General features: G+C 34.1%; 1 protein-coding gene across 1 annotated transcript in view; it reads left to right on the top strand.

Moving 5' to 3' along the window:
• LOC126964651 (arrestin homolog) overlaps positions 1 to 24,199 on the top strand; it is a 111,587-nt gene extending 87,388 nt beyond the window's left edge. The window contains exons 7-11 of the mRNA XM_050807895.1: positions 11,829 to 11,884; positions 14,051 to 14,114; positions 17,058 to 17,166; positions 21,070 to 21,211; positions 22,071 to 24,199. Of these exons, the coding sequence (XP_050663852.1) occupies positions 11,829 to 11,884; positions 14,051 to 14,114; positions 17,058 to 17,166; positions 21,070 to 21,211; positions 22,071 to 22,600 (901 nt within the window). The 3' untranslated portion in view covers positions 22,601 to 24,199. The remainder of the gene's footprint in view (positions 1 to 11,828; positions 11,885 to 14,050; positions 14,115 to 17,057; positions 17,167 to 21,069; positions 21,212 to 22,070) is intronic.
• The last annotated feature ends 555 nt before the right edge of the window (positions 24,200 to 24,754 follow it).

The raw sequence follows: 24,754 nt of genomic DNA, 5'->3' as shown, positions 1-24,754 counted from the left end.
AAAAGCATTCTCTTGTTCCTCATACAATATGGATAATTTAATAAAGGTTACTTCAGGTTACTTATAGGTTACGGGTTTGTTTTATTGCAGAGGTCTAAAAGGTTTTATTTGTTTTCTTAAACCCCGGCTCATGCTTGCCTTATGCTAGTATTAAAATTCATAGATTTAATATTTTTTTTATGAAAATAAGGGACGAGACCACCAGGACGTTCAGCTGATGGTAATTGATACGCCCTGTCAATTACAATGCAGTGCCGCTCAGAATTCTTGAAAAAACCAAAAATACTGAGCCGCACTACAATAATTGCGCTCGTTACCTTGACACATAAGATGTTAAGTCTCATTTGCCCAGTAATTTCTCTAGGTACGGCGCCCTCCAGACCTAAACACAGTAATGTTTACACATTACTGCTTAAAGGAAAAAGGCGCCGTTGTGGTACCATTAATCTAGCCGGCATCCTGTGCAAAGGAGTCTTTCTCTGGTGGTTAGCTGTGATATAGCAATTATGATATGACAAGATAAATCAAATCTTTATTTATTTACATGATTTAAAACAAATAGACATAATTTGGGACAGTGTCCTCCGGTAAGCAATTAACGCCTGTATTAAAACACACCCCTATACCTCCATTTCAATTCTTGATGTACATACAAACAAATACTTCTTAATTTAAAAAAATTAACTGAAAATGTAAATGAACATAATCTTTATTTACATTACTACTAATTTAATTCATTGTGTGAATGTTTGTGTTACTTCTGGCATAAAAAAGGCATAAAAGGCATTTATTTTCTCAAAATTGATTCCTTTAGAATTCTTTTTGATGTCATTTCTTATACTACTAGATACTACTACCGCTTCGGAAACAAATGGCGCTCTGAGAGAGAAGAAGCGGCGCAAGAAACTCTCCCAGCATTCTTTTTTTTTGCGCTCTTTTCAATAAAAATATACAATATTGTACAGTTGCTATAAAATAATCACAATCTAGTCCCAGGCTGTCCTATCATTTAGATATTCAGCAGTGGAGTAATAGGATTTACGACAGAGCCATTTTTTTATAAAACATTTAAATTTATTTATAGACAATGCCTGAACAGTGGCTGGGACTTTATTGTAGAAGTGTATACATTTACCCTTAAAGCTATTATGTATCCTATGAAGCCTACTAGAATTAGTTACAAGCATACCCTTATTTCTAGTGTTATAATAATGAAAATCACTATTAAGAGCAAAAAGGTGACGATTTTTGTGAACATATATTAAATTTTCATAAATGTACTGACAATAAACAGTCATAATACTCGTATTTATTTCTTTAAATTTTTCTTTGAGAGAATGTCTATAACCAAGCTGATATATAGCACGAACAGCTCTCTTTTGCAGAGCAAACACTATATCAATGTCAGCAGCATGACCCCATAGTAATATACCGTACGTCATGATGCTGTGAAAATAACTAAAGTACACTAATCTAGCGGTCGCAACATTCGTGTACTCTCTAATCTTTCTAACTGCATATGCCGCAGAGCTGAGTCTATCTGCTAGATGGGTAATATGTGGACCCCACTGAAGTTTTTTATCTAACGTGATACCCAGGAAGACCGTACGTTGTTTTAAAGTACGTTGGTTTGTACCTCCGCTGTGTTTGGTGTAATGAACCGTAAACACTTTGTTTTTTTACTGTTTAAGTGCAGATTATTCGTCTCAAACCAACGCACTATCTTTGAGAGTGCATTGCTTACCTCGTCATCAATATCCGCACGTCGCTTCACTTTAAAAATAAGTGAAGTATCATCAGCGATTAAATATACTAGTTTAATTTGTACCAAAACTCATGGCAGGACTCGAACCCGCGACTTTCATTTCAGTCCGAGCGCTCTTACCAAATGAGCCAACCGTCCAAGTGACGCATCGACCTTAATTCTCGTACTTCTTCTTCTTTTTGTATAATCACCTTAATAACTTACAAATCCATTTAAGCATTTATTGTAACTTTGTTATTTCATAATTAATTTCTTAAATTGTATAAAATTTCTCTATAAAAATTTATATTCGTCTTGGTAGTTTCAATCTATCAAGCTTACAAAGTTTGACGGATTAAGTGTATATAATTTAAAGTATTAATATAGAAATAGATATGATGAACAGTTAATGCATGACTTTTTGTTTAAATTGTGCTTGTCAGACTACTTCTTTTGATCTATTTATTATATACTTAGCGACGAATTGATAACTTCCTCCTTTTTAAGTCAGTTAGAATACGAAAGTAAAGTCCTTGAATGGCGACACGTACCGGAAGACGTAGTGTTGGAAGGCCTCCCACAAGATGGCAGCGCAGGACCGATCGTCGTGGAGATCTTCAGGGGAGGCCTTTGTCCTGCAATGGACGGACTTCCGGCTGAAGTGATGATGATTAAGGTTATTTTTTATGAAAATAAGGGACGAGAGGAGCAGGACGTTCAGATGATGGTAATTGATTCGCCCTGCCCATTACAATGCAGTGCCACTCAGGATTCTTGAAAAACCTCAAAAATTCTGAGCCGCACTACAATAATTGCGCTCGTTACCTTGAGACATAAGCATAATTTCACTAGCTACGGCACCCTTGTGACCGTAACACAATAATGTGTAAACATTATTATATTAGAAATAGGCGCCTTTATGGTACCCATAATCTAGCCGGCATCTTGTGCAATAGGAGCCTCCCACAGATGAAAGGTTTGAAAACCGTCAACTAGTTAACCATCAATCAGGTAAATCCGCAGGAAACAGTAATGTTTAAAATAACTTATAATGCAAAGAACATATTTTAATATAGAACTGGTATTACTACAAAGCTCCACGTAATTGTTACTTAGCTGTAAATTTTACTTCCAACCTCAATTAACGTTGGTTGCCCACAGAGAAGGCTTCATTAACCGGTAAATTTACGTTGAAACAACATTATTCTGGCGAGTTCTATGCAACAGCGACAAACACCCGAGGCATAATAATAGCAATTTGCAGCAATATTCCTGTTAATATTACAATTTATGAAACGCTCAAATTTTTCACTGGTCACTTTTCTCGAATATTTCATACATTATTATATTATGATTAAAATAAAATTATATTAAGGTTTTTATTTTTGCAGATAAAAGTTTTTTAGCCTATTTCTGTCGTGAAGCAGTAATGTTTAAGCATTACTGTGTTTCGGTCTCCGTTTCTAGTTAAATTACTGGGTGTCAAATGTCAAAAATGTCTCAAGTAGGTGACGAGCGCAATTGTAGCGCCGCTCAGAATTTTTGGGTTTTTCAAGAATCCTGAATGGCATTGCATTGCTATGGGCAGGGCGTATCAATTACCATCAGCTGAAGCGCCACTCGCGAGCGTACAGAGAACTAAATAATTTTGACGTATAATACAAATGGCTGCAAAGGAACGTATAGTACTCTGAAGTATTTTTGAATTTTGAATTAATTGCGTTCGTTTTCTGTGTTATTTATACTTCCACAATCAATGAAATAAAATACATTTTTTTTGTTAATAGTTTCCCACCATCTATCGATGTTTGCTTAGGTTGTCATCACTAGTTTTATTACCGCAGACTCGCTACATGTACAACAGCGCCAAAATGGCGAATATCAAACAGGCACAAAAGCTCTTTGACAGCCGCCAGTCCAGTGGTATATACGTATAGTAGAGGTCAGTGCATATCATGCAGAACCAAACATTGACCGCACCCAAACGCCATTTCTGAAGAAAACAGCATTTGACGCCTTTTAAATAATGACATGTATCGGGTATGGTTTCTGGCTAGGCCGACTATAAAACACTACCTCGCTGATATATTGATTACAGACGGGATGAAACAATATCATTTATTTAAAAATAATGGCTGAATTGCTTATAAACAAAAACACACTAATAACGCGATTCAGCATATCTTGTATGATATTTGGCACCATTCCTGAACTTTTTGAACAAAGTTTCGAACAATTATATAATACATTCATACATAAATAGTCGTATTTATTAACATAATATCTAATATATATTATAATGGTCGTGTCCCGGTGTTTGTTACCAAACATCTCCGAAAAGGCTGAACCGATTTGTATGAAATTTTGTGTACAAATCGGGTAGGTTTGAGAATCGGCCAACATCTATTTTTCATACCCCCAAATTGTTTTTAATAATTATTTCATTTTGATTCAGCATTAAAAAATTCATACAACTTCAAAATTTCACATGACAATGATCAACACCTATTTTTGTATCGCGATATTAAAATTGTTCTATTCCATACACAGATACGCAAGAGAGTTGCAATATCCCATCGAATATAATGATTATTGTAGTAGGTACGATAAATTTTGTACGATATATATATTTTTTAACATACGCTGAAACAAATTGTCAATACGCAATTGTGTGCAAATACGCTTATGTATCATATATCTTATAATGACTTCTTAGCGAAAATGCACTCAAGCTACCAAAAAAGGCTAAAACATTACTGGCGGATAGAAGGATAGTGTTAGATCTTTTGTTTTTACACAATATTTTTAGCGGTAAAGTAGACTCTCCATACTTGTATTCCAAATTCAAAATATACGTTCCTCCAAAATTAATAAGAAAAAATGCCTATTCGTTATTTGTAGTACCACAATCTAGGACAAATCTGGGTCAAAACGCAACTAATTCTAGGCTCTGTAGGTCATATAACTCATTGGCCAAATCGCAGAACATTGATTTATTCATTCCGCTTGCTCAATATAATAAGATAATACTTAATTTACACTGTGACTTAGAAACCTTGTTTTCATATTTTCATTTTTATTTTAAATTATGTATTACAATATTTTTAGATTTTAGTTTATAAATTGTTAAAACTACTGTCCTATAAGCGTAGTAAAAATTATGAATGCTGTGATAGCTTAAAAGTGAATTAACTCTTATCCATTTTATTGTTATATTTTAAGTTTAATCATGTAAAGAGTGTAATTTGTTAGTTGCCCAAATATATAAATAAACAGTACACCCTGTATACTAGACGTATAATTTATGAAGTAAAGTGCGGTCTGTCATATAAGAGAGCGCTCCTGTCTGTATCCATAACAACCTTTTATTTGATGTAAGAGGGTAAAGAAGGTTTTATTGATACAGTAGTCCTTGAGTATAATTGAACTTTGTGTATATAGGATTCGTACCTTACGTTTGCACGTATAGAGATTTACAAAAAGAATATTTCGTGAATTATTATAGTTAAAATAAAAATATTCAGTATTTATTGTAACTGTACGGATTATTATTATTTATGCTAATTATGATTGAGGCATTTCACATATAGTATGGTGCCTCAAATGAGGCATAATTTAGCCGATATGTTAAATAAAATATACTAACTTAAACATACATAAATAAATGTATATTTGAATCCGAACAGTCGACGAAACATAATAGATGTCATAACATTACACAAAATTATTAATGGAAAGTTAAAATGTCCAAACCTTTTAACAAATATTAATCTACTAGCTAATCCAGCAAACGCTGTATTGCCATATAAAGTAATAAGAAAAAAAAGAATATTTAAAATTTTTGGGGTAAATGAGAAATAGATGTCGGCTTACGATTAAAACTTAAGATTTATCCATCTACATAAAAATAATCTGTAAGACAGTTAACAACTGTAGTTAATCTACCAACTATAGTTAGCTAAAATTAAGTTTATTTCTTACCTCCTGAGAAAGTTAGAAAGATATAAAGATTCTAATTAGTTATTCATTTTAAACAATTCTTTCAATTTTGATTTCTGAACGACGGGGACACATCAAATGAAAAACATTATTGTTGTTTTTATTTGATTCCAAGCATTTTCATACTTATTCGCCTTTTAAACCTTCTCTGGTCGTCCACAAATAATTCAAGACCAAAATTAGCCAAAAAGGTCCAGCCGTTCTCGAGTTTTAGCGAGACTAACGAACAGCAATTTATTTTTATATATGTGGATATGTTCTTCACATCATTCCAAGACTGATAAGTTCTTCTATCTATCACACAGTAGAACAACCCTGGGTTTTAATTTCGCCCCGCAACATAATGAAACGATCATATTATAACAAACTGCAAGCTAATAATAGCACTATCCATATCTTCCGATATAAAAAAAACAGATGTCACAAACTAGTTAAATGTTTTTTTTTTATTTAATTTTCAATATTTTTTGTTTTTGTTTTGTGAATGCTGTATACACTTTGATAGATGTTACACTTCGAACCATAGTTATAAGTTATGAATAATAATTATTAGTTATTTATAATACTCGTATTTAAAAGTTTATAATTTGAATAGTTATTAATGCTTAGTGTAAGATCAATAGTGTATCTTAATTAATAAATAAACATGACTCAGAACACAAATATATTAAATTACTGGGATTTTAACCCCGGGCCCAAAGCTTACAGTCACGGTTCAGGGCTAATAGGTTACCAAAAAGTGAGAATCAATGGCTTTTCGTATTTGTTGGATGGATTTCACGTATATACTGACCCTTCCCTGAACAACAAGTCTCTCTAAGGCATGCTCTCCACGTCGCGTGACGTGTCGGAAGTATCTGAGGATACGCGCTCTGACTATAGATGAAAGCCTTTCTTTCACCTTGAATTCTTCAAGTATCAAGACGTGCGACGTTTGTGTGGACACAAGAACTCTTGGACAAGATACTCGTAGCATTCATCTCCAATACCACATTTCTAGTGCGTCAATCCTTTGTCTCTCTCGTTCTTTGACTGTCCATGTTTCGGCAACAAATAGTAGAATGGGAAACACAAGAGATCTTAATAACTGGACTTTAGTTGCTTCGACTTAAATTCAAATCAAATACGTATATTTCTCCCAATATATAGTATAGTTACAATAGTACAGCAATACTTATTCTTTAAATGTTAAACTTCAGTTGGGAAACAGCAGCTCAAAGTAGGTAGAACTTGTGATATACATTTAAAGAAATAAATAGAGTTCAAGAAAAACTAAAAATTATGCCACTTAAAATCTTTTTAGTTATAATTAATAAACTATTATGTATTAATAATACAATAAAAGGATTAAAACGAGTATAATTGTAACGGTATTTTACAATTACACCTGCTTTATTCCTTTACAAGTTAATAGAGTTACACTTATAAAAATAATAATAACAGGACACTGTTAGTAAATTTTGGCAAAAACATCTATCTACAGCAAATACAGGTGGTACCGAGGCAACATATGGCGATAAATTTCAAAAAAACGTTGGCTTAAATGAAATAATAATAATGCAACGAATGTAATAAAAATGTAAGATTTCGGATCATGCGGCATGTGGGACGGTTGGATTAGTTGGTAAAAGCGCTGGGACGTTACTCGAGAGGCGCGGGGTCGAAACCCGCACCGTCCATACTGTACAGATTAAATTTTTATACTTAATCCCAGAAGTGAGGGGTAATATTTAAAACTAACAAAGTGTTTAAAATAATAATAAAATATAGAGGTACATTCACACAAAGGGGAGTAGGCTCACCTTATCAAATCAAATCAAAATCAATTTATTCATGTAGGTCACGGAAATGATACTTATGAATGGCAAAAATATTTTTTTTCTTATTGAATCTACTGCTACTTCGTAAAGGGTTGAGCTAATGAGAAGAAGTAGCAAGACTCTCAATTCGTTTAAATCAATATTTCAAGATCTACATTTTGATCGTTTTACAAATCATTTCAATTAAAATATTCTAATATGTAAAGTGATGCAACAAAACATACGTCAAATAGTCAATGTCCTTACACGTATAAGTCAAAAAAGTAAATGTAAATTAATATAAAACAATGGCTCAAATAATATTTCATGCAAAGTTGGTTTTCATATATCATAAGCGTAAATAAATTAAGGCATTTTCTCAAAATTTATTCCTTTAGAATACTTTTGTAAACTACTACACTTTTTCTAATAGATACTACCACTTCGGAAACAAATGGCGCTCTGAGAGAGAAGAAGCGGCGCAGTAAAGTCTCCCAGCATTCTTCTTTTACGCTCTTTTTAATAAAATATACAATACTGTACTGACATTGTTATTGCTATAAAATAATCATAATCTAATCCCAGGCTGTCCGATCAGTAACGGCCATTCCCAATATTCAGTCTATCTCCGGTTGTGGCCTACTTGAAATAAAAATCGTAACTATCGCTGACTTTTCTGTCCCAATATATTTATCGACAGTAACTCACCTTATCCGTACATGCTGTCTCAGAAGATATTATAGTATGAATTAGATAATAACAATTGAAGATCTGTGAATATATTAAACATCACAGAATTTCCAAAGGTAACACCTGATATTGCTTTTGCAATTAGAGAAGCCTCGAATTTCACGTGTGATTTCACGTTGATTGCCGAACCGCATCGAGAAATTCAAAACCATTTTAATGAGATTGGAGTACTGGTGAGCTTTGATTTTCAAATCTTTTTATCAAAACATTATCAGGCAAACTAACTGAAATTGTTTGTATGTTTAAATAAAATACTTTTTAAAGTATTAAACTGTAGCTTCATAGGAATGCGTAAATGTTACATTTTTTTATAATTTTAAGTTTTAATATAATCAGGTCGGACCTGAAAACGTGCTCTGCAAAGGTCACGAAATATCGGTTTAAATAAATAAATTACAATAACACGCGTATTAATCCTTTTAAAAGTATTTTATTTAAATGTGTCACACTCGCGCTAATCAAAGTAAATAATTTTGTTTTTTTATAATTTTTGGGTATTTTTAAGGAAACACAAACTTTAGAAATGAGAAGGTAGAATTTATTTTAGCTGTGGTTGGTAGCAATTATGTTATTTCGATAGTAGTTTGATTAAAGCCCGCTAATACAGTCAAAGTCAAAGTCAAAAATACTTTATTGACATCAGATAAGATAGATTGCTAGTTAACGTCAATCACTATTTTATCAGTGGGAGGCTCCTTTGCACAGGATGCCGGCTAGATTATGGGTACCACAACGGCGCCTATTTCTGCCGTAAAGCAGTAATCTATAAACATTATTGTGTTTCGGTCTGAAGTGTGCTGTAGCTAGTGAAATTACAATTCATACTTAGCATCGTATGTCTCTAGGTGACGAGCGCATTGTAGTGCCGCTCAGAATTTTTGGGTTTCTCAAGAATACTGAGCGGCACTGCATTGTAATGGGTAGGGCGTATCAATTTCCGTCAGCGTCCTGCTCGTCTCGTCCCTTACTGCCGTAAAAATAACTATGCATAAATACCCAATACCTAACCAAATATATATCAAACCTCTTTCAGATCCCAGATATAATATACAAAGTGATGCAACAAATATACTACTATACTAAGCATTAATACTCAATGGTTTCATCTTATATAAGCAAATGGAAAATCCCTTGATATTCATCAAGTGCAGTGGATGCAGCAAGTTGTCCTAATCTCCCTTAGTCGACTGGAGCTGACTACCCCCGAACGAGCGTTTTATAGCCAAGCGTGACAGCTTAGTGTCATTATATATCCACAAAATAAAGTACTCTGCGCTTCTAAAGAAGTTTTCATATCGAATTTATTTTCCGCTCTCTCTTAATGTCAGCGTATTCACCGAGGTCACTAATTAATATATGATCCAGGTACCTAAAGTGTTCCATCCTCCAGATACAGATACAGACATCTTAAAACTATGATTATTCCCCACGTTTTATTGCAAATCATGATTTTTTCATAGCATTCTGTTCAGTGCGCTAATTGAAGACTGACAAGCACCTAATTATCGTCAGCGTAGCTCAAGTTACTGAAAAGCGACTTTGCAACCATCACTGATACTTTTTTTTTAATGAAAATAGGGGACGAGACGAGCAGGACGTTGATGAATCGTAATTAGAATTAGATTAATTAATTAGGTTGTATAAAAATACGCAAATATTTTCATACTTTTTAATGCATATTATATATTGTTTTGAAGTCGGTTGTTTATTTGTCAAAATTTTATTTTTTTAATTGGTTACTTGATTTTTAACTTGATGGAATGCTTCTATTCTGAGAGACTCTTAATTTTCTATTATGCTGGTAAGGGCCTGGGTTTGTGATCCAAAAGTGAAACATATCAATAAACATAAGTTGAAAACTTTATTTATTCATATCCTTCGTCTTAAGGGCCAATGAATATGCTTTTACAAGAAGATCCCAGAAAATGTTCAAAACAAATGTATTACGAAATTCAAAAGAATTGTTAAAAAACGTTGGTGTAGTTAAGGTTACTATAACATAAATGACTCTCTTAGTGATACCACTGATTGGGAATAGAGCGACCGCCCGCAGGCTATAAAATAAAAAGTTTAATTATACGATAATACTTTGTAACCACATTATTTATGAAAAAATAGCCCCTTGAGTTTGTTCCACCCGTTATTATAAGGTCTGAGGCATACTTTTTGGAAGTTTTTTGACTTTTAATAAGTGATATCACATCCCATTTTGAATAAAATTATTTGAATTTGAATATTCTACTTACTCTGACATCAATTTCTTTCTGCATTTGGTTTTCAGGTGAACTAATTTGTCATGAATATGTTAATTGCTCTACATATTCTATTTGGCTGCCATTTAAATAAATGAGGAATTTAAGCAATATTTAGTCATGTATAAAACATATGTTATTCATAATTGAACGCCACTCTCTGAAGTGGAGCATGTTAATATGAAGACAAATTATACAGGATATTAAGTTATCAATATGCGTCGTATACAGGAAATTTCATTATTCATACCTTTTGCGTCTTGTTAGTTAGTAATGTATAGATTACAAAATTTTCTGCACAGTTATTTGGATGCGTTAAATTTCGGTCTCACTTTAAATTTTACGTAAATGTACTATTATTTTTTTGACGTAGTTCTTTTACGTGACCTTGGGTGGAGTGAACTGGTAGATAATTTCACTTAAGGCTGGGGCCCGAGCCAACGGCCTTAAGGAATCGAGCGTAGCTAAGCTAACCCTCCCGTACAAGATTGCCATAGTTTTAATTCCGAATTAGAAGCATTTTTAATTTATTACAAACATAATACAATTTTCTTTACAAAAATAAAAAACAATGTCATGTTAAATAGTATTGGTAAACACTTAATAATTTTTAACCATATTTATAATATATATTAAGTTAATATTATAATATCATTAATTCACAAATAAAATTTGAAAAACAATAGTTCATGAACGATGCGGGACTCGAACCCACGACTTCCGGCGTTATTGTTTAGATTTACAAGAGCGTCATCTCAAGTCAATTTCCTAATATGCAAATATTGGGGTTGAGCTGGTTATCAACTGTAAAGTAGATCCTGTAGATGAAGCCACAACCTGAGAGTTGAACAAAGCAAACAGAATTTTGTAACGAGGCAGTACTCGAACGGTTAGCTCAGTTGGTTACAGCACCGGCACGGAACGCCGGAGGTCGTGGGTTCGAGCCCCGCATCGTTCATAAAGTTTTGTTTCTCAAATTTTATTTGTGTATTAATCCTAGAATTGAGGGTTATCACTTTAAAAACATAACATATTGTTTATATCATTAATTATTATAATTATTGCCATGTAACACTGATATCGCGTTTTAGGTGCTTTTCATGGTATTTAAATGTATAACTTTTATTGTAGATATGCTTTGTTTTGAACAATAATAAATCAAAGAAATAAAAAATAATAATGTAACCCTTTTTTTAATTATTTATTCTTCAAGCAAGGTTGTTGGAGGTAGGGATAGTTTTCGTTTTATATTAAATCTTTTTTAATTAAGTACTCTTGTTTCAGACTCAAACACAAAAAAACAGATACGGATCACAACAGAACAAAAAGGGATGCAATCGGTAAGATCATTCATACATTTCTATACGAGGTCGATGGATCTGGAAGAAATATGTCATGACCATAGATTTACAATGTGCTAGCGTAGGGAAAACAAAGCAAGCAAGAAAGAATGAAAGAAAAATGAATCATCATCATCAGCCGGAGGACATCCACTGCTGGACAAAGGCCCAATGATTTCCACGATGTTCGGTCCTGCACTGCCCTCATCCAATGTATTCCGGCGATCTTGACCAGATCGTCGGACCATCTTGTGGGGGTCTACCAACACTGCGTCTTCCGGTACATGGTCGCCATTAAGTCCTCGACTTAACTGCCGCAACGGCCATCTGTCCGTTGAACTATGTGTCGTATCGAGTGCCACTTCAGTTTCGCAATCATTTGGACTATGTTGGTAACTTTGGTTCTCCTACGGATCTCCTCATTTCTGATTCAATCTCGCAGGGAATCTCCGAGCACAGCCCTCTCCATAGAAACATGAATATCTCTAACGATATGCCACGAATTAGGATATCATTTTTTCACTATCTGGATCTGTGGTGTTCCTCCAAAGTTTCAAGGATCTTTCTTCCAAGTACAATCAAACATGTGAAATGAGCTTCCTTATGATGTGCTTCCAGGACGATACTACATGGGTACCTTCAAAATACGGTGGTTGCTCCTCTCTTACATAAAAAAAATAGTTTATTGTTACTTCTTCTCATTAAAGCTCAACTATTCTTTCACATTCATAAGTTTAATTTTGACCTTATTGAATAAATGACCTTTCTTTCGAAGTTTGCTTATCAGACCACAACCCAGACCCTCCCACAGTGGGAGGTTCCTTTGCACAGGATGCCGGCTAGATTATGGGTACCACAACGGCGCCTATTTCTGCCGTGAAGCAGTAATATGTAAACATTATTGTGTATCGGTTTGAAGGGCGCCGTAGCTAGTGAAATTACTGGGCAAATGAGACTTAACATCGTATGTCTCAAGGTAACGAGCGCAATTGTAGTGCCGCTCAGAATTTTTGGGTTTTTCAAGAATCCTGAGCGGCAATGCATTGTAATGGGCAGGGCGTATCAATTACCATCAGCTGAACGTCGAGCTCGTCTTGTTCCCTACTTTTTATAAAAAAAAGAAACTCCTAAGCACCTAGTTAAAATGTTTTTAAGCAATAACTTTCAAGCTTGAGAAATCCCTTTAGTAGTTTTTAAACTATAAATATTTAATTATATTTAATATTGAGTCTAACAAGAACCTCAATGTTCATCAATAAAGTAATATTTTATAATATCCGGTCTCCGCTGTCGTGTCAAACAAAGAATGATTGAGTTATCTGGAGCGGAAACTTGTTAGCTTTTGTACAATATCTACTTGACGAGACATTTTACCATGAGAGATTACTTGTTATGTTATATTCCAATTATAGCATTGTTAAATTTATGCAGTTATAAGAGTGTGTTTCGAAGAGCTGTTTCACCTGATTTCTGCCACCAAATTCCATCTTCGCGCGACACGCCACAAATTAGGATATCATCCCCACCATCTGGATGTGTGGCGGTCCTCCACAGTGCGGTTTTCAAGGAGCTTTCTTCCACGTACTACAAAGCTGTGGAATGATTTTCCTTGTGAGGTGTTTAAGGGACGATACGACATGGGTACCTTCAAAAAAGCGCGTACACCTTTCTGAAGGGCCGGAAACGCTCCTGTAATTTCTTTTGTGATGCAAGAGAATGTGGGCGGCGGTGATCACTTAACACCAGGTACGCTCGTACATAAAAAAAGAAATTACGGCTTCAGTGGTGGGATCTGTGCAAAGTGGCAACTGCAGCTTGGAATTGACCCATGATACAGTCCATTGACCACCAATTGGTACCAAGTAGTAGAAATGGAAGAACTCAAAAACTAAATTTTAAATTTAATTTAAAAGAACGGCTTCTCAAGTCAATTTCCTAACATGCAAATATTGGGCTGGAACAGGCTATCAACTGTAAAGTAGAGCCTATAGATAATAGTTTCTCAACCTTATTTTGCTCACCGCCCACTTTGAGAATATGTTTTTTTCTAGAGCCCCCCCATCTTAATTTTAAGTGTATTTTCTTTTATTTTGAAATCAAGGCTTATAGGTACATATTGGCTTTGTTTTTCGAATAAAATTATATTAATCGTGATTTAATTTCTAGAGAACACGGAAACGCTGGCGCCAAGAGTGACGGTTGAGAAACCATTCCTCTTATCTGATGGCAGGTGAGGTATTATTACTACAATTATGGTTCACTACTAAAAAAAAAATATTTTTACTCTTTGAGTATTTAGGGACTCACAAATGGAACGAATTCAAAAACTAAATTTTAAATTTAATTCAAAAGAACGGCTTCTCAAGTCAATTTCCTAACATGCAAATATTGCGCTGGAACAGGCTATCAACTGTAAAGTAGAGACCACCCTTAACATTTAGGGGGATGAAAAATAGATGTTGTCCGATTCTCAGACCTACCCAATATGCACTCAAATTTCATGAGAATCGGTCAAGCCGTTTCGAAGGAGTTTAACTACAAACACCGCGACATGAGAATTTTATATATTAGATTAAGTGGTGACTGAGAGTTAAATATTGAAACATGCTATATTATTAGGCTGTAAATGTCGTGTTATTGATAAAGTTTTCATTCATTCATGAAAACAATCCTAATAATTTATAATAACCCTCAACTGCAGTAAATAAAATGAGATAGTATTAATATCGGCTGCACTGCCCCGTAATAAAACACAACAAGACATAGTTAAGATTGTATATTACTATGTGGCAACCCTGCCGATATTAATACAATATATTTTGTGCTGCAGAAGAGGGCTATTCGCGCTATTTATAACCTAGGTGCTAAAGAATCATTGAGAGCAAGATTCAAAGAAATAATTAACATCTTGACTGTTGCTTCTCAATATATTCTTGATAATGTAATGTATGTCCAGTGGCACATAAGTGAATTAGCTAGAACTGTCATAACCATAATATTAACACCAGGAAGAGACATAAACTTATAATGCCTACTACTCGTCTCAATCGAGTTAGTAAGTCTTTTGTGGGGCGATGTATATGCTTTTACAACAAGATCAGGCAATCGTTTTGGAATGGGTGGTATTTGTTAACTTTCAATAAGTGATGTCACATCCTATTTTGAATAAAAATATTTGAATTTGAATTCTACATAAAATTAAAAAATCGACTAGCCTACTGCCTACTATCAACAGCACAGCTTGATCAGCCAGTATTCTTTTTCTTGATTCCAAGGAATTTGCACACCACTCTCACTATTTATTGAATTCCCTCCGAAAATATTATCTATTATTTTGATAAATCGCAATATTTAGCCAAGCATTTTCAGCTTTGTTGAAATACATAATCTCGGTGTTAAGTGGTATATGATAAACTATTCCAGTAAGAAAAGGCTTCACACTGAATAAGAACTGAAAGTGGTTGGAACACAATGCCCGAAATTGTGCGAATAATTATACTTTCAAATTATATCGATAAAATATCTTGAGAGCACATGTATATACATAAGTTACTAAAATATTTTTCAGCAAACTGTCAATCACATCTGCCAGTTTAAGAAATTTCCGTAAAGCGCTTGAATTGAAGGGATAAGTAAAATTTGGAACAAATAAGCAAGACCTATTGGATAAAAACATAATTTGAGAATTAATCTCGAATATAGTATTTCCTTTGATCAACGCGAGTGTTAAACATTTAAATAAAAATCTTTTTAAAGGATTAAAACGCGTGTAATTAATTATAACTGAGCTTTTACATTAGCGTGAGAGATACATTTTTATTGTTATTTCAGCTAAGAATGTTTGTCGATGTTTCAAGATCTTTCCAGATCAGGTCTTCAGGGGACTAATCTAGAATAGTCTGACCGATACATTATCTATTTCTTTACTATGATCGTTTCAGATCGATGGAAACAGAATGTAATGGAGCTCCAAGAAATTAAATTTAAACCCTATCCATACCTTATAATATTGGGGACAAGAACATTAAATTTATTGATCATATCAACCCGGTCCGAAATTTAGATACTTTCGTCGAAAGTTTGGTTAAAAGCATTTAGACAATTTTAACTTAAGGGCGATTAAGCTAAAAGCTATTATAAGTTTAAAATATTCTAGAACTGAACGCACTTCATTTTCATCAATGTTTTAACATACAAATACTTTAGAAAAATTTTAAAAGTGGAAGCAAGAGCTAATTTAATTATAGCATTGAATCATTACTTCAAACAAAAATATATTTTAACTATATTTACAATACTATGACTACATTAAATTAAAACTATCATTACTCGGAAGTGTACTAAGAATACTGGCAGCATTTCCACGCTGGATTGCTAGGCTGATCCGTTGACCGAAATAGCTTCCATCGCTTGGATTTCCAGTACCTCTATTGAGGTGCGAAGATAGTACCTTGTACATTCTTCGCGTCTCTGGGCCCCACGGGCCAAGTGTCTCGACACCAAACGGCACAGAGGTGTAAGACTCACTGAGTCCGACGTATTTACGACGTTTGCTGCCTTACTTGTTTGCTGCTCGAGTGTAGATTGTGTTGGTCACCCTGATACATAAGATGTCTCAGCGTAGTAACTTCACTGGCTGTGGTGCCCCTCAAATCTAAACAAAATTAGTGCTAACACATTTCTTCTCGGCGGTAGTAAAGGCGCTACTGTAATACCAATCTAGCCGGTATCCTGTGCTAAGAAATGAAATGAAATAAGATGAGATGAGATAAGGTGAGATAAGATGAGATGAGATAAGATGAGATAAAGTGAGGTGAGATGAGATTATATGAGATTAGATGAGATGAAATGAAATTTCTTTATTCATTTAGGTGCAATTTGTACGCTTTTTTCCTCATTGTAAATTCATATTATTTACCTCGCCTGGAGGATTTTTTAACTTTTTTCGTTCAGTCAGTTAAGTATACAACCATTTTTTGTATTTTTTAATCCATATGGTAAATTATCACTGATGCCTTACTCATCTGCAACACTACAAGAGATCTACCTGTCTTTATATGGGCCGCCTTTTTGAAAGTACCCACTTAATGTGAATGTTAAAACACAGCAGGGAAGTCTGAACTAAGCCTAGATCAATTTAGTATCGGTATTTTAATGATGTGGTTTTCCTCAGGGTGGAGCTTGAGGCGTGGTTGGATAAGGCTACGTACTCACATGGAGAATCTGTTAACGTTAGCGTTGTGGTGGCCAACCACTCGGGCAAAACTGTCAGAAGAATTAAGGTCAGTATTGTTACTCGTTGAAGAAAAATAGCGATAGTCATAAGTTTATTACTAGGTATAAAGATATGCTCGCTGTTACCACTACCAGGCTCCGTAAAGTTGAAATCATTAGTCAAAATCACTTAAAGGACGATGTATACGCTTTTATAATAATCACCCAAGTGATATGTTTAATCTGCCGGTAAACAAATTTAAAAATACAATTAAACGAAAACATAAAAAGCTTACTATAAAATAACGGATTTCTTAGATGATAACATTGCTTGGGAATGAAGTTACTCTAACTCTATTTTAATTAAACAAAACATTATAATTTTCTAGAGTAAAATATTATTTTTACAAACTACATTATGTAGCTCTTATTATTATAACAAAACCAAAAATTGACGATTCTAAATGATCAAATATGATTTCAATGAATAAAGATAATTTGACTTTGACTACACGGCCACATTATCTCTAGACCTCGCTGGAACGTGAAGCCCTCTCCCGTTACCCTTTCACCCCCTCGCGCTCGTCCTGTTGTGTTAGTACGGTTTGCAGTTTCATTACCGTTAGGTACATGTCGTGATATTTTTGTGCTATCGCTGCTTTGGTTTTGAAGTTTTGAATGTTATGTTTTGTCTTTTGTTGTTAATAGTTCTGTAGTTTCCGCTGTTTTGTGTCCATACAATAGTAATCACAGAAAAATAAATTCTTTTTTTACTTAACCCAGATATTTTCATTGATATTTCATCATTATAATTATATTAATTAGCATCACAACACAACGCCTTTACATCAATCTATAATGGGAATAAAATAAATCGTAGTTTATTTATTAATAATAATATCCTAGTCATGCTTGTTTTGCACACCGTATCAAAGCGATGATGTGACGTCATCGACGTCAGGTCCAAAGATAATGTAAACGGCTAGTCGAACTAGACTAGAATTAAACGCTAGAAATCAAAATAAGAACTAAAAATACTAGAAGTGACTTTGCCCGGAAACATGTTTACTCACCGATAGTATAAAGACAATGTACCACCCACTAATTAGTATTATGTATAATATATTATTACTAGCTGCCCCGACAGACGCTGTTCTGTAGATAATAAAAAAATACTGTTTACTAAGAATTTGCCAATAATATTTCAAAACATTAAGAATTATTTCGTAAAAAATGCTCCCTGTTGTTATAATGAAATTGTTTCACAGCGGAACTGTCAAACCGTACGTCACTAAATTCTCTCATAGAAAATATGTCCATACAAAACAAATATTGAAAATAAAACTCATTATGGGTCCCAGATCAAAATAAAAACTATCCTATCTCTCAAGTTGGACCAAACTGCACTCCATGAAGTAGTAGCATTGAAATCTGTTTATTACTTCAGTAGTCCATCGTGGACAAACAACGTGTCACGTAATTTATATATATTAAGATACGTAACAACGCGTAAAGCCGCGTACGCCTATTAAGGGTGCTGTATCTGCCAACGGCTTTGAGTATCTGGGCGGAGCGAGATGTTTTCTCCGCACCCACCGGGCCCTCGCTGGCCGCGCGGCCTCGCTTCAATCTGCTACTGGGCCATCGTTACGTCGTCGTGCGTGCTTGCCTGCTGTTGTCCATCTATCGATACTTTGGTTATCGATAGATAGATGGTTTGATAAACTTTAAAGTGCCAACACGATCTGTGCATATTCCATGCCTATTTTAGATCAATTCCTCAAATAATAATGTATCGCATAACAACCCGATTATGAGAATTTGTAGAGAACTCATTTTTTTGAGAAGTGTGTGCTGATTTTGATAAATTCTTTACAAATATACACTTGTTTAAAAATACTCTTTATAAAACTCGCTAGTTTACGTTAAATAATTTAATTATTAGCTTAAATTTCATATAATGTAATTTCTGTTGTGTCCATCTATTTTTTTTACTGTATTTAGTGAATGATGTGTACAATTTTAATTGGATCACATAAAATATACTGTCCTTGTTATAAGATGATAGTTTTATGTTAACTGTTAAATGTTATTGTACCTAGTTGTAAATAAATAAATATGGTGTATTCCAGTATATCTAACTGCGGCAATTCTCAACAACTTGCAATAATATGAATTTTACAAAACTGCTGAAAACTTAAAAAAGATAAATTTCGCTAAAAGATACTTAAATTTATATATATTTCCGTCAATAGAGATGAAACTTTAGACTTTAAACTTGTAATGCTTACTACTCGGTGAAGTCGAGTTCGTAGGTCTTTTGTTAGGTGATGAATAACAAGATCCCAGAAAATGAACAAAGCAAATGTGTTCCTAGATTCAAGAGAATTATTAAAAGACGTTTGTGTGGTATTTGGAAAAGGCCACTAACATATGAAGACTTTCTTATTGACACCACAGATTGGAAATGGAGCGATTTATAAAAATGACGAACATTCTTCTCAGGTCTGAGACATAAATTTTCATATGTGTGGTTTACGACAGTTAGTCGTTTTTAATCATATTTGAATTTGTACTTGCAATTGGTTTTTGCTAAAAACTCCTATCCATAAAGTCGCCTTAATTATCAGCAGATGGTCAGTATAAAATCAGGCTTAGAGGCTATGCTCATTATTAAAGTTCCTATTTGGTCAGCAGATTTGTTATGTTATGTTATAAAGAATGCGATAGTAGATTGGGATGAGGATTAAACTTTCCCTACTTCTTGGTTGCACTTGCGCGAAGCTTATGGTCATAGGCAAAGTAAATAATAATTTGACGTTAGCTGTCAACTAGACCATTTGTATCATAAGTCAGCTACGAAGCCTCTTGTAACTCATTTGCCTACCAAACCACAACAAAAATATAATTAATTTCTCTGTAAATGTATAAAAATAATTTAATTGTTGTATTTAATAACATCTTTATTACAATATTGTTTCTTCTACAAACGTCAAATAGCAAGAGCAATAATTTTTTATCACGCCAACAAAGAATAACTCCTTGTATGCGTTCATAAGTACACAAACACTTTTTTTTATCTTGGTGCTGTACGGATAAGTGTAATAGCAAAAATACTTATCGTATTTTGTATCCAAAATTATTATTCTGTTGGCCATGAATTGTAGTTGCATTGACGCCAAGAAATAATTGGAAACAAATAAATTTTATGTCCCTTTCAGCGTTGTATTTCTGGAACACTTCGGTTATTTTAAATACTTTGTGTAGTGCATCTCATGATCTCATCTCCACTACTCATGAGTCAACTATTGTGAAATCTTTGTTAAGAATATCATGTACTTTTTTAATTTTGTTTTCAATATTGCACTGAGGCAATGCTCAGACTAAAGCTTTACTACTTTTTAATTTATCTCACATTTCTACGCTAACCCCATAAATTACGTTCCAGAAGATCCGTAAAATTTTCTCATTCCAATTAACAGTGAGTGTGTTGTGGTGACTACGGAACACAGATGAGGTTGCTTATTGTAGGCCTTATGAGGAAGCTCATGGTCACTCAGTGGGTAAAATAGAGGACTATGCTCGGAGTTTACCTGCGTTTCTGAAATGAGGAGATTCGTAGGAGAACCATTGTCACCGATGATTGCGAAACCGAAGTGGCAGTAGGTAAGGCACATAGTTCAACGGACAGATGGCCGTTGGGGTAGTAAAGTACTCGAATAGCAACCACGTACCGGAAGACAAATTAGTGTTGATAGGCCCCCAAGATGGATTGATGATCGGTCAAGATCGCCCGAATACGTTGGATGAGGGCAGCGCAGGACCGATCGTCGTGGGAATCTTTAGGCGATGTAATTGTTTTACACCCTGTATGTTTAAATATATGGTCATCCCTCAGGGTAAATAGATGCTGGCTTAAGGGACAGTGATCGGTTATCCTAATTACTTATCTCAATTATTTTATGACACAGATCCTGGTGGTACAACACGTGGACGTGTGCATGTTCACAAATGGCAAGTTCAAGAATGTGGTGGCAATGCTGAGAGCAACAGGCACTCCTATACATCCAGGAGAAACCCATACAGACACTTACTCACTTACACCACACAGAGGTATGTTTTTATAGACCAGACTCCATTGTCGTACAATAAACCAATAGAACTCCAATCGCATATTAAAAAAATGTCAGCAGCATTACACGAGTGTATACGTATACATTAACTTATAGAGATAACATTTTTTTATGAAAATAAGGACGTTCAGCTGATGGTTGTTGATACGCCCTGCCGATTACAATGCGGTGCCGCTCAGGATTCTTGAAAAACCCAAAAATTCTGAGCGGCACTATAATTGCGCTCGTCACCTTGGGACATAAGATGTTAAGTCTCTGTAGCTCTCGTAGCTGGTGAATTTACTGGGCAAATCCCAGTAATTTCACCAGCTACGGCGCCCTTCAGACCGAAACACAATAATGTTTACACATTACTGCTTCACGGTAGAAATAGGCGCTGTTGTGGTACCCATAATTTAGCCAGCATCCTGTACAAAGGAGCCTCCCTCTGGTAAATTAAATAACATTAGAATTTTTATTCAAATTAATAACTTATTTCGTGATAGGTTCAAAATCTATTGTAGAGTCTCATTAGAAGCTCGGATGCAAACACGAAGCACGAACATAAGTGTTAACAATTGAAATGTAATTATTAAGCAAAATAATTAAAAACGTCAAATTAGTTACACAATTTTCTTAACTATCAGTCTCAAAAATTTGTTAACATGTACTTTATGTCTTTAAAATTTTTACAACTTGGCTGCCATGAGGTAGGCATGGCACTTGAACATCATAGTATAAACTAACACAGCGCCCATGAGTAAATACACATATTTTATTTGTCAAGTACGAATTAAAGTACACAAAAAAGTTCTTAAATTTTTTTATTATTTGTATTTTATGCCGATGATTTGTTACAGGTGTCACAAAAAATTGGATAGCGCTTGAGGACTCTTATTCAAAAACAGGAGCAAGCTTGGCATCAACAGTCGTTTGTAATTCGAACACACCAGAAGATCGTAACGTCTTTGCTATTTACGTATCATATTATGTCAAAGTAAAACTAACACTTAGTACAATGGGCGGAGAAGTGTCTGTTAAACTTCCGTTTACTTTAACACATTCATGTATAAATGAAGCACCGACTGACAGTGTGATTGAAGAAGCTACACATAAAATGATATTAGAAGCTAAAGAAGATGAAAGAGACAGCGATGAAGAGGATGGTAGAGGAGAAACCATAATAAAAAATGATGAAAAGGAAAATACATTTCATAACCAAGATAAATCACCTGAAGAACAAAAATGTATAACGAATGTTGTGGTGAACATAGAAACTACAAGTAGAAGACCGCTTAAAATGCCTATTACAGTTCCAAAAGATACTCCTATCGTGCGGTCTAATGATGAGGAATTGAGCGTAATTGAAAAGTGCCCAGTGGATTCGTGATCCGACCAGGATCTTTGTGACACTGGACAGGATATTAAGACTGAAAATGATAGTTTGGTTGGAGCTTTACCAAACTGTAAAGTTGAAATTCAAATGCAAAAAGGTGGTTTCACAGAGAACTTAAGAAGAGTGGTATGTTGTATTGATAGGCGAAGACAGTCGTAAATCCATTATTATTATTTCTGAGACGCTTACATTATAAGCATCAAGTGACCTAAAATAATTAATTGTATTTACTCGGACTATTTGCAAAGTATCTAGTATATATAATAAGGATTTACTGTCTAGGTATAATTTCTGAAGTTTTAAGTATTTCCGATAGAATGAACCATTCAATCAGAACTTTGATCGATGTTAGATTGGAAAGTAATCTACGGTGACTCGGGCGTTCATGAATTGTTTGACTTCTCTCTGAATCCACATTGTAAATTAAAACTAGATGCCATTTATAACGTTTAATATCAATTAAATAAAGCAAAATTATTATCAATTTTGTATTATAAATACGGCCTTTATTATAAAATTTAGCCAATTTCTATTCTTAGCTGGTTCTTTGCCGAGGCCAAACTATTTTTGGACATAAATCATTTAGTAAAAATATATCTAAAACAAATTGAGAATTTTACACAATCTGTGGGCCACAATGAATTATTGTAAGGTCGATTAAAGTAAAGAAACAATTCTAGTCAGTAAATTAGATTCAATTGTATATAGTTTTTGTAGCAGCTAATTGATATTTATTTCGCACTGCAGATCTTTATACACGGTTTGTTTTATTATACTTGCTAAGTCAATTATACTGTTCTAGCAGGGATAACAATAGAGCTCATTTCTTACCTTAAAAAAAGACTAATTAGTGCGATTTTGAGGATTTACTTCTGTATAATATATTTTCTCACTATTTTCCGATTATATAACATAATATTCTAACACTAACTTAACGTTCTGGCTCTTCTTATTATTCTTATATCATTTATAATAGTTTTCTCAAGGGCAGTCAATGAATGAAAATATATAAGATATTGAGATCACAATGTAATTCTCGATATAATACCGAGAAATTCGGTGTGAAAATTTGAGCCTAATTTAGCAGGGGAAAAGTTACACTTCATATTATTTACAATAGGAAACCTTACATTATTATTTGACCAACATAATGGTGAAAAGGCAGGTTATCGAGAAATTGGTTAGTGATTTGGTTTTCCATATTCCAGTTGTCAGGGTGTTACGGATTTTTAAAAATTTTATTGCAACGGGACAACGATGTATCTTTCACAAATGTAATGACTGTAAGAATTAACCAAATATCTATCAGTGGCGCATTTTAAATCTTTAACGTTTTGGACGGTGGCATTCAACTATTCAAATATGAGCTCTATGCTCATCGATAAATTGTAGGCGTGTTTGTAAACAAGAGTCGTAGCCGAGGGTCTGAATATACCCGAGTAAGGTAATCGCACTTTATACCGAGTGAAACATATACTACACCTACGGGAAGAATTATACATATTAATGAAATTTCTTAAATATAAATAAATATTTACAAAATAACCAATTTTTTTGATGAACTTTTGATATCTTTTTAACCGACTTCAAATAAGGTGGTTCTGAATTCATCAGTATCTTTTTTTTATGTTTGTTACCTCAGAACTTTTGACTGGATGAACCCATTTTGATCATTTTTTTTTTATTTGAAAGCTGGTGCTTCCCGTGTGGTCCCATTGTAATTTTGTTCAGATCAGACAATGGAATCCATGAGAAAACCATAAAATTCTTAAATTTGCTATAAGTATGTGCGCGACAAATTTACGAATAACTCAATATTGCGCCAACCGATTCGATAATTCTTTTTTATTGTAAAGGATATTTACTTCAACGATAGTTTGCTGAGAGTTTGTGAACAGAACTCTTCAATTCTTAGGAGTAAATAAACGATACTCGGCCAAATCTTTTTTTGCTATCCGAATATTTGAGTCACCTACCGTAACGTTGTTATGGTCAAGTAATTGTCGTAGTCGCGTATGATGATCAATGAAAGCCGCGCCTGAAGAAGTATTACCAAAGAATATATAAGAGTACAAGTAGAATTACTTCAAAAATGATAAGTAGGGTCTCGATAGTTGCTACAACTCCGACAAAATAATACAGGAACGT

The sequence above is a fragment of the Leptidea sinapis genome, chromosome 5 (genome assembly GCF_905404315.1).
Source record: "Leptidea sinapis chromosome 5, ilLepSina1.1, whole genome shotgun sequence".
In the NCBI taxonomy this organism is placed as follows: Eukaryota; Metazoa; Arthropoda; class Insecta; order Lepidoptera; family Pieridae; genus Leptidea; species Leptidea sinapis.
This window is presented reverse-complemented; position numbering and strand designations above follow the sequence as displayed.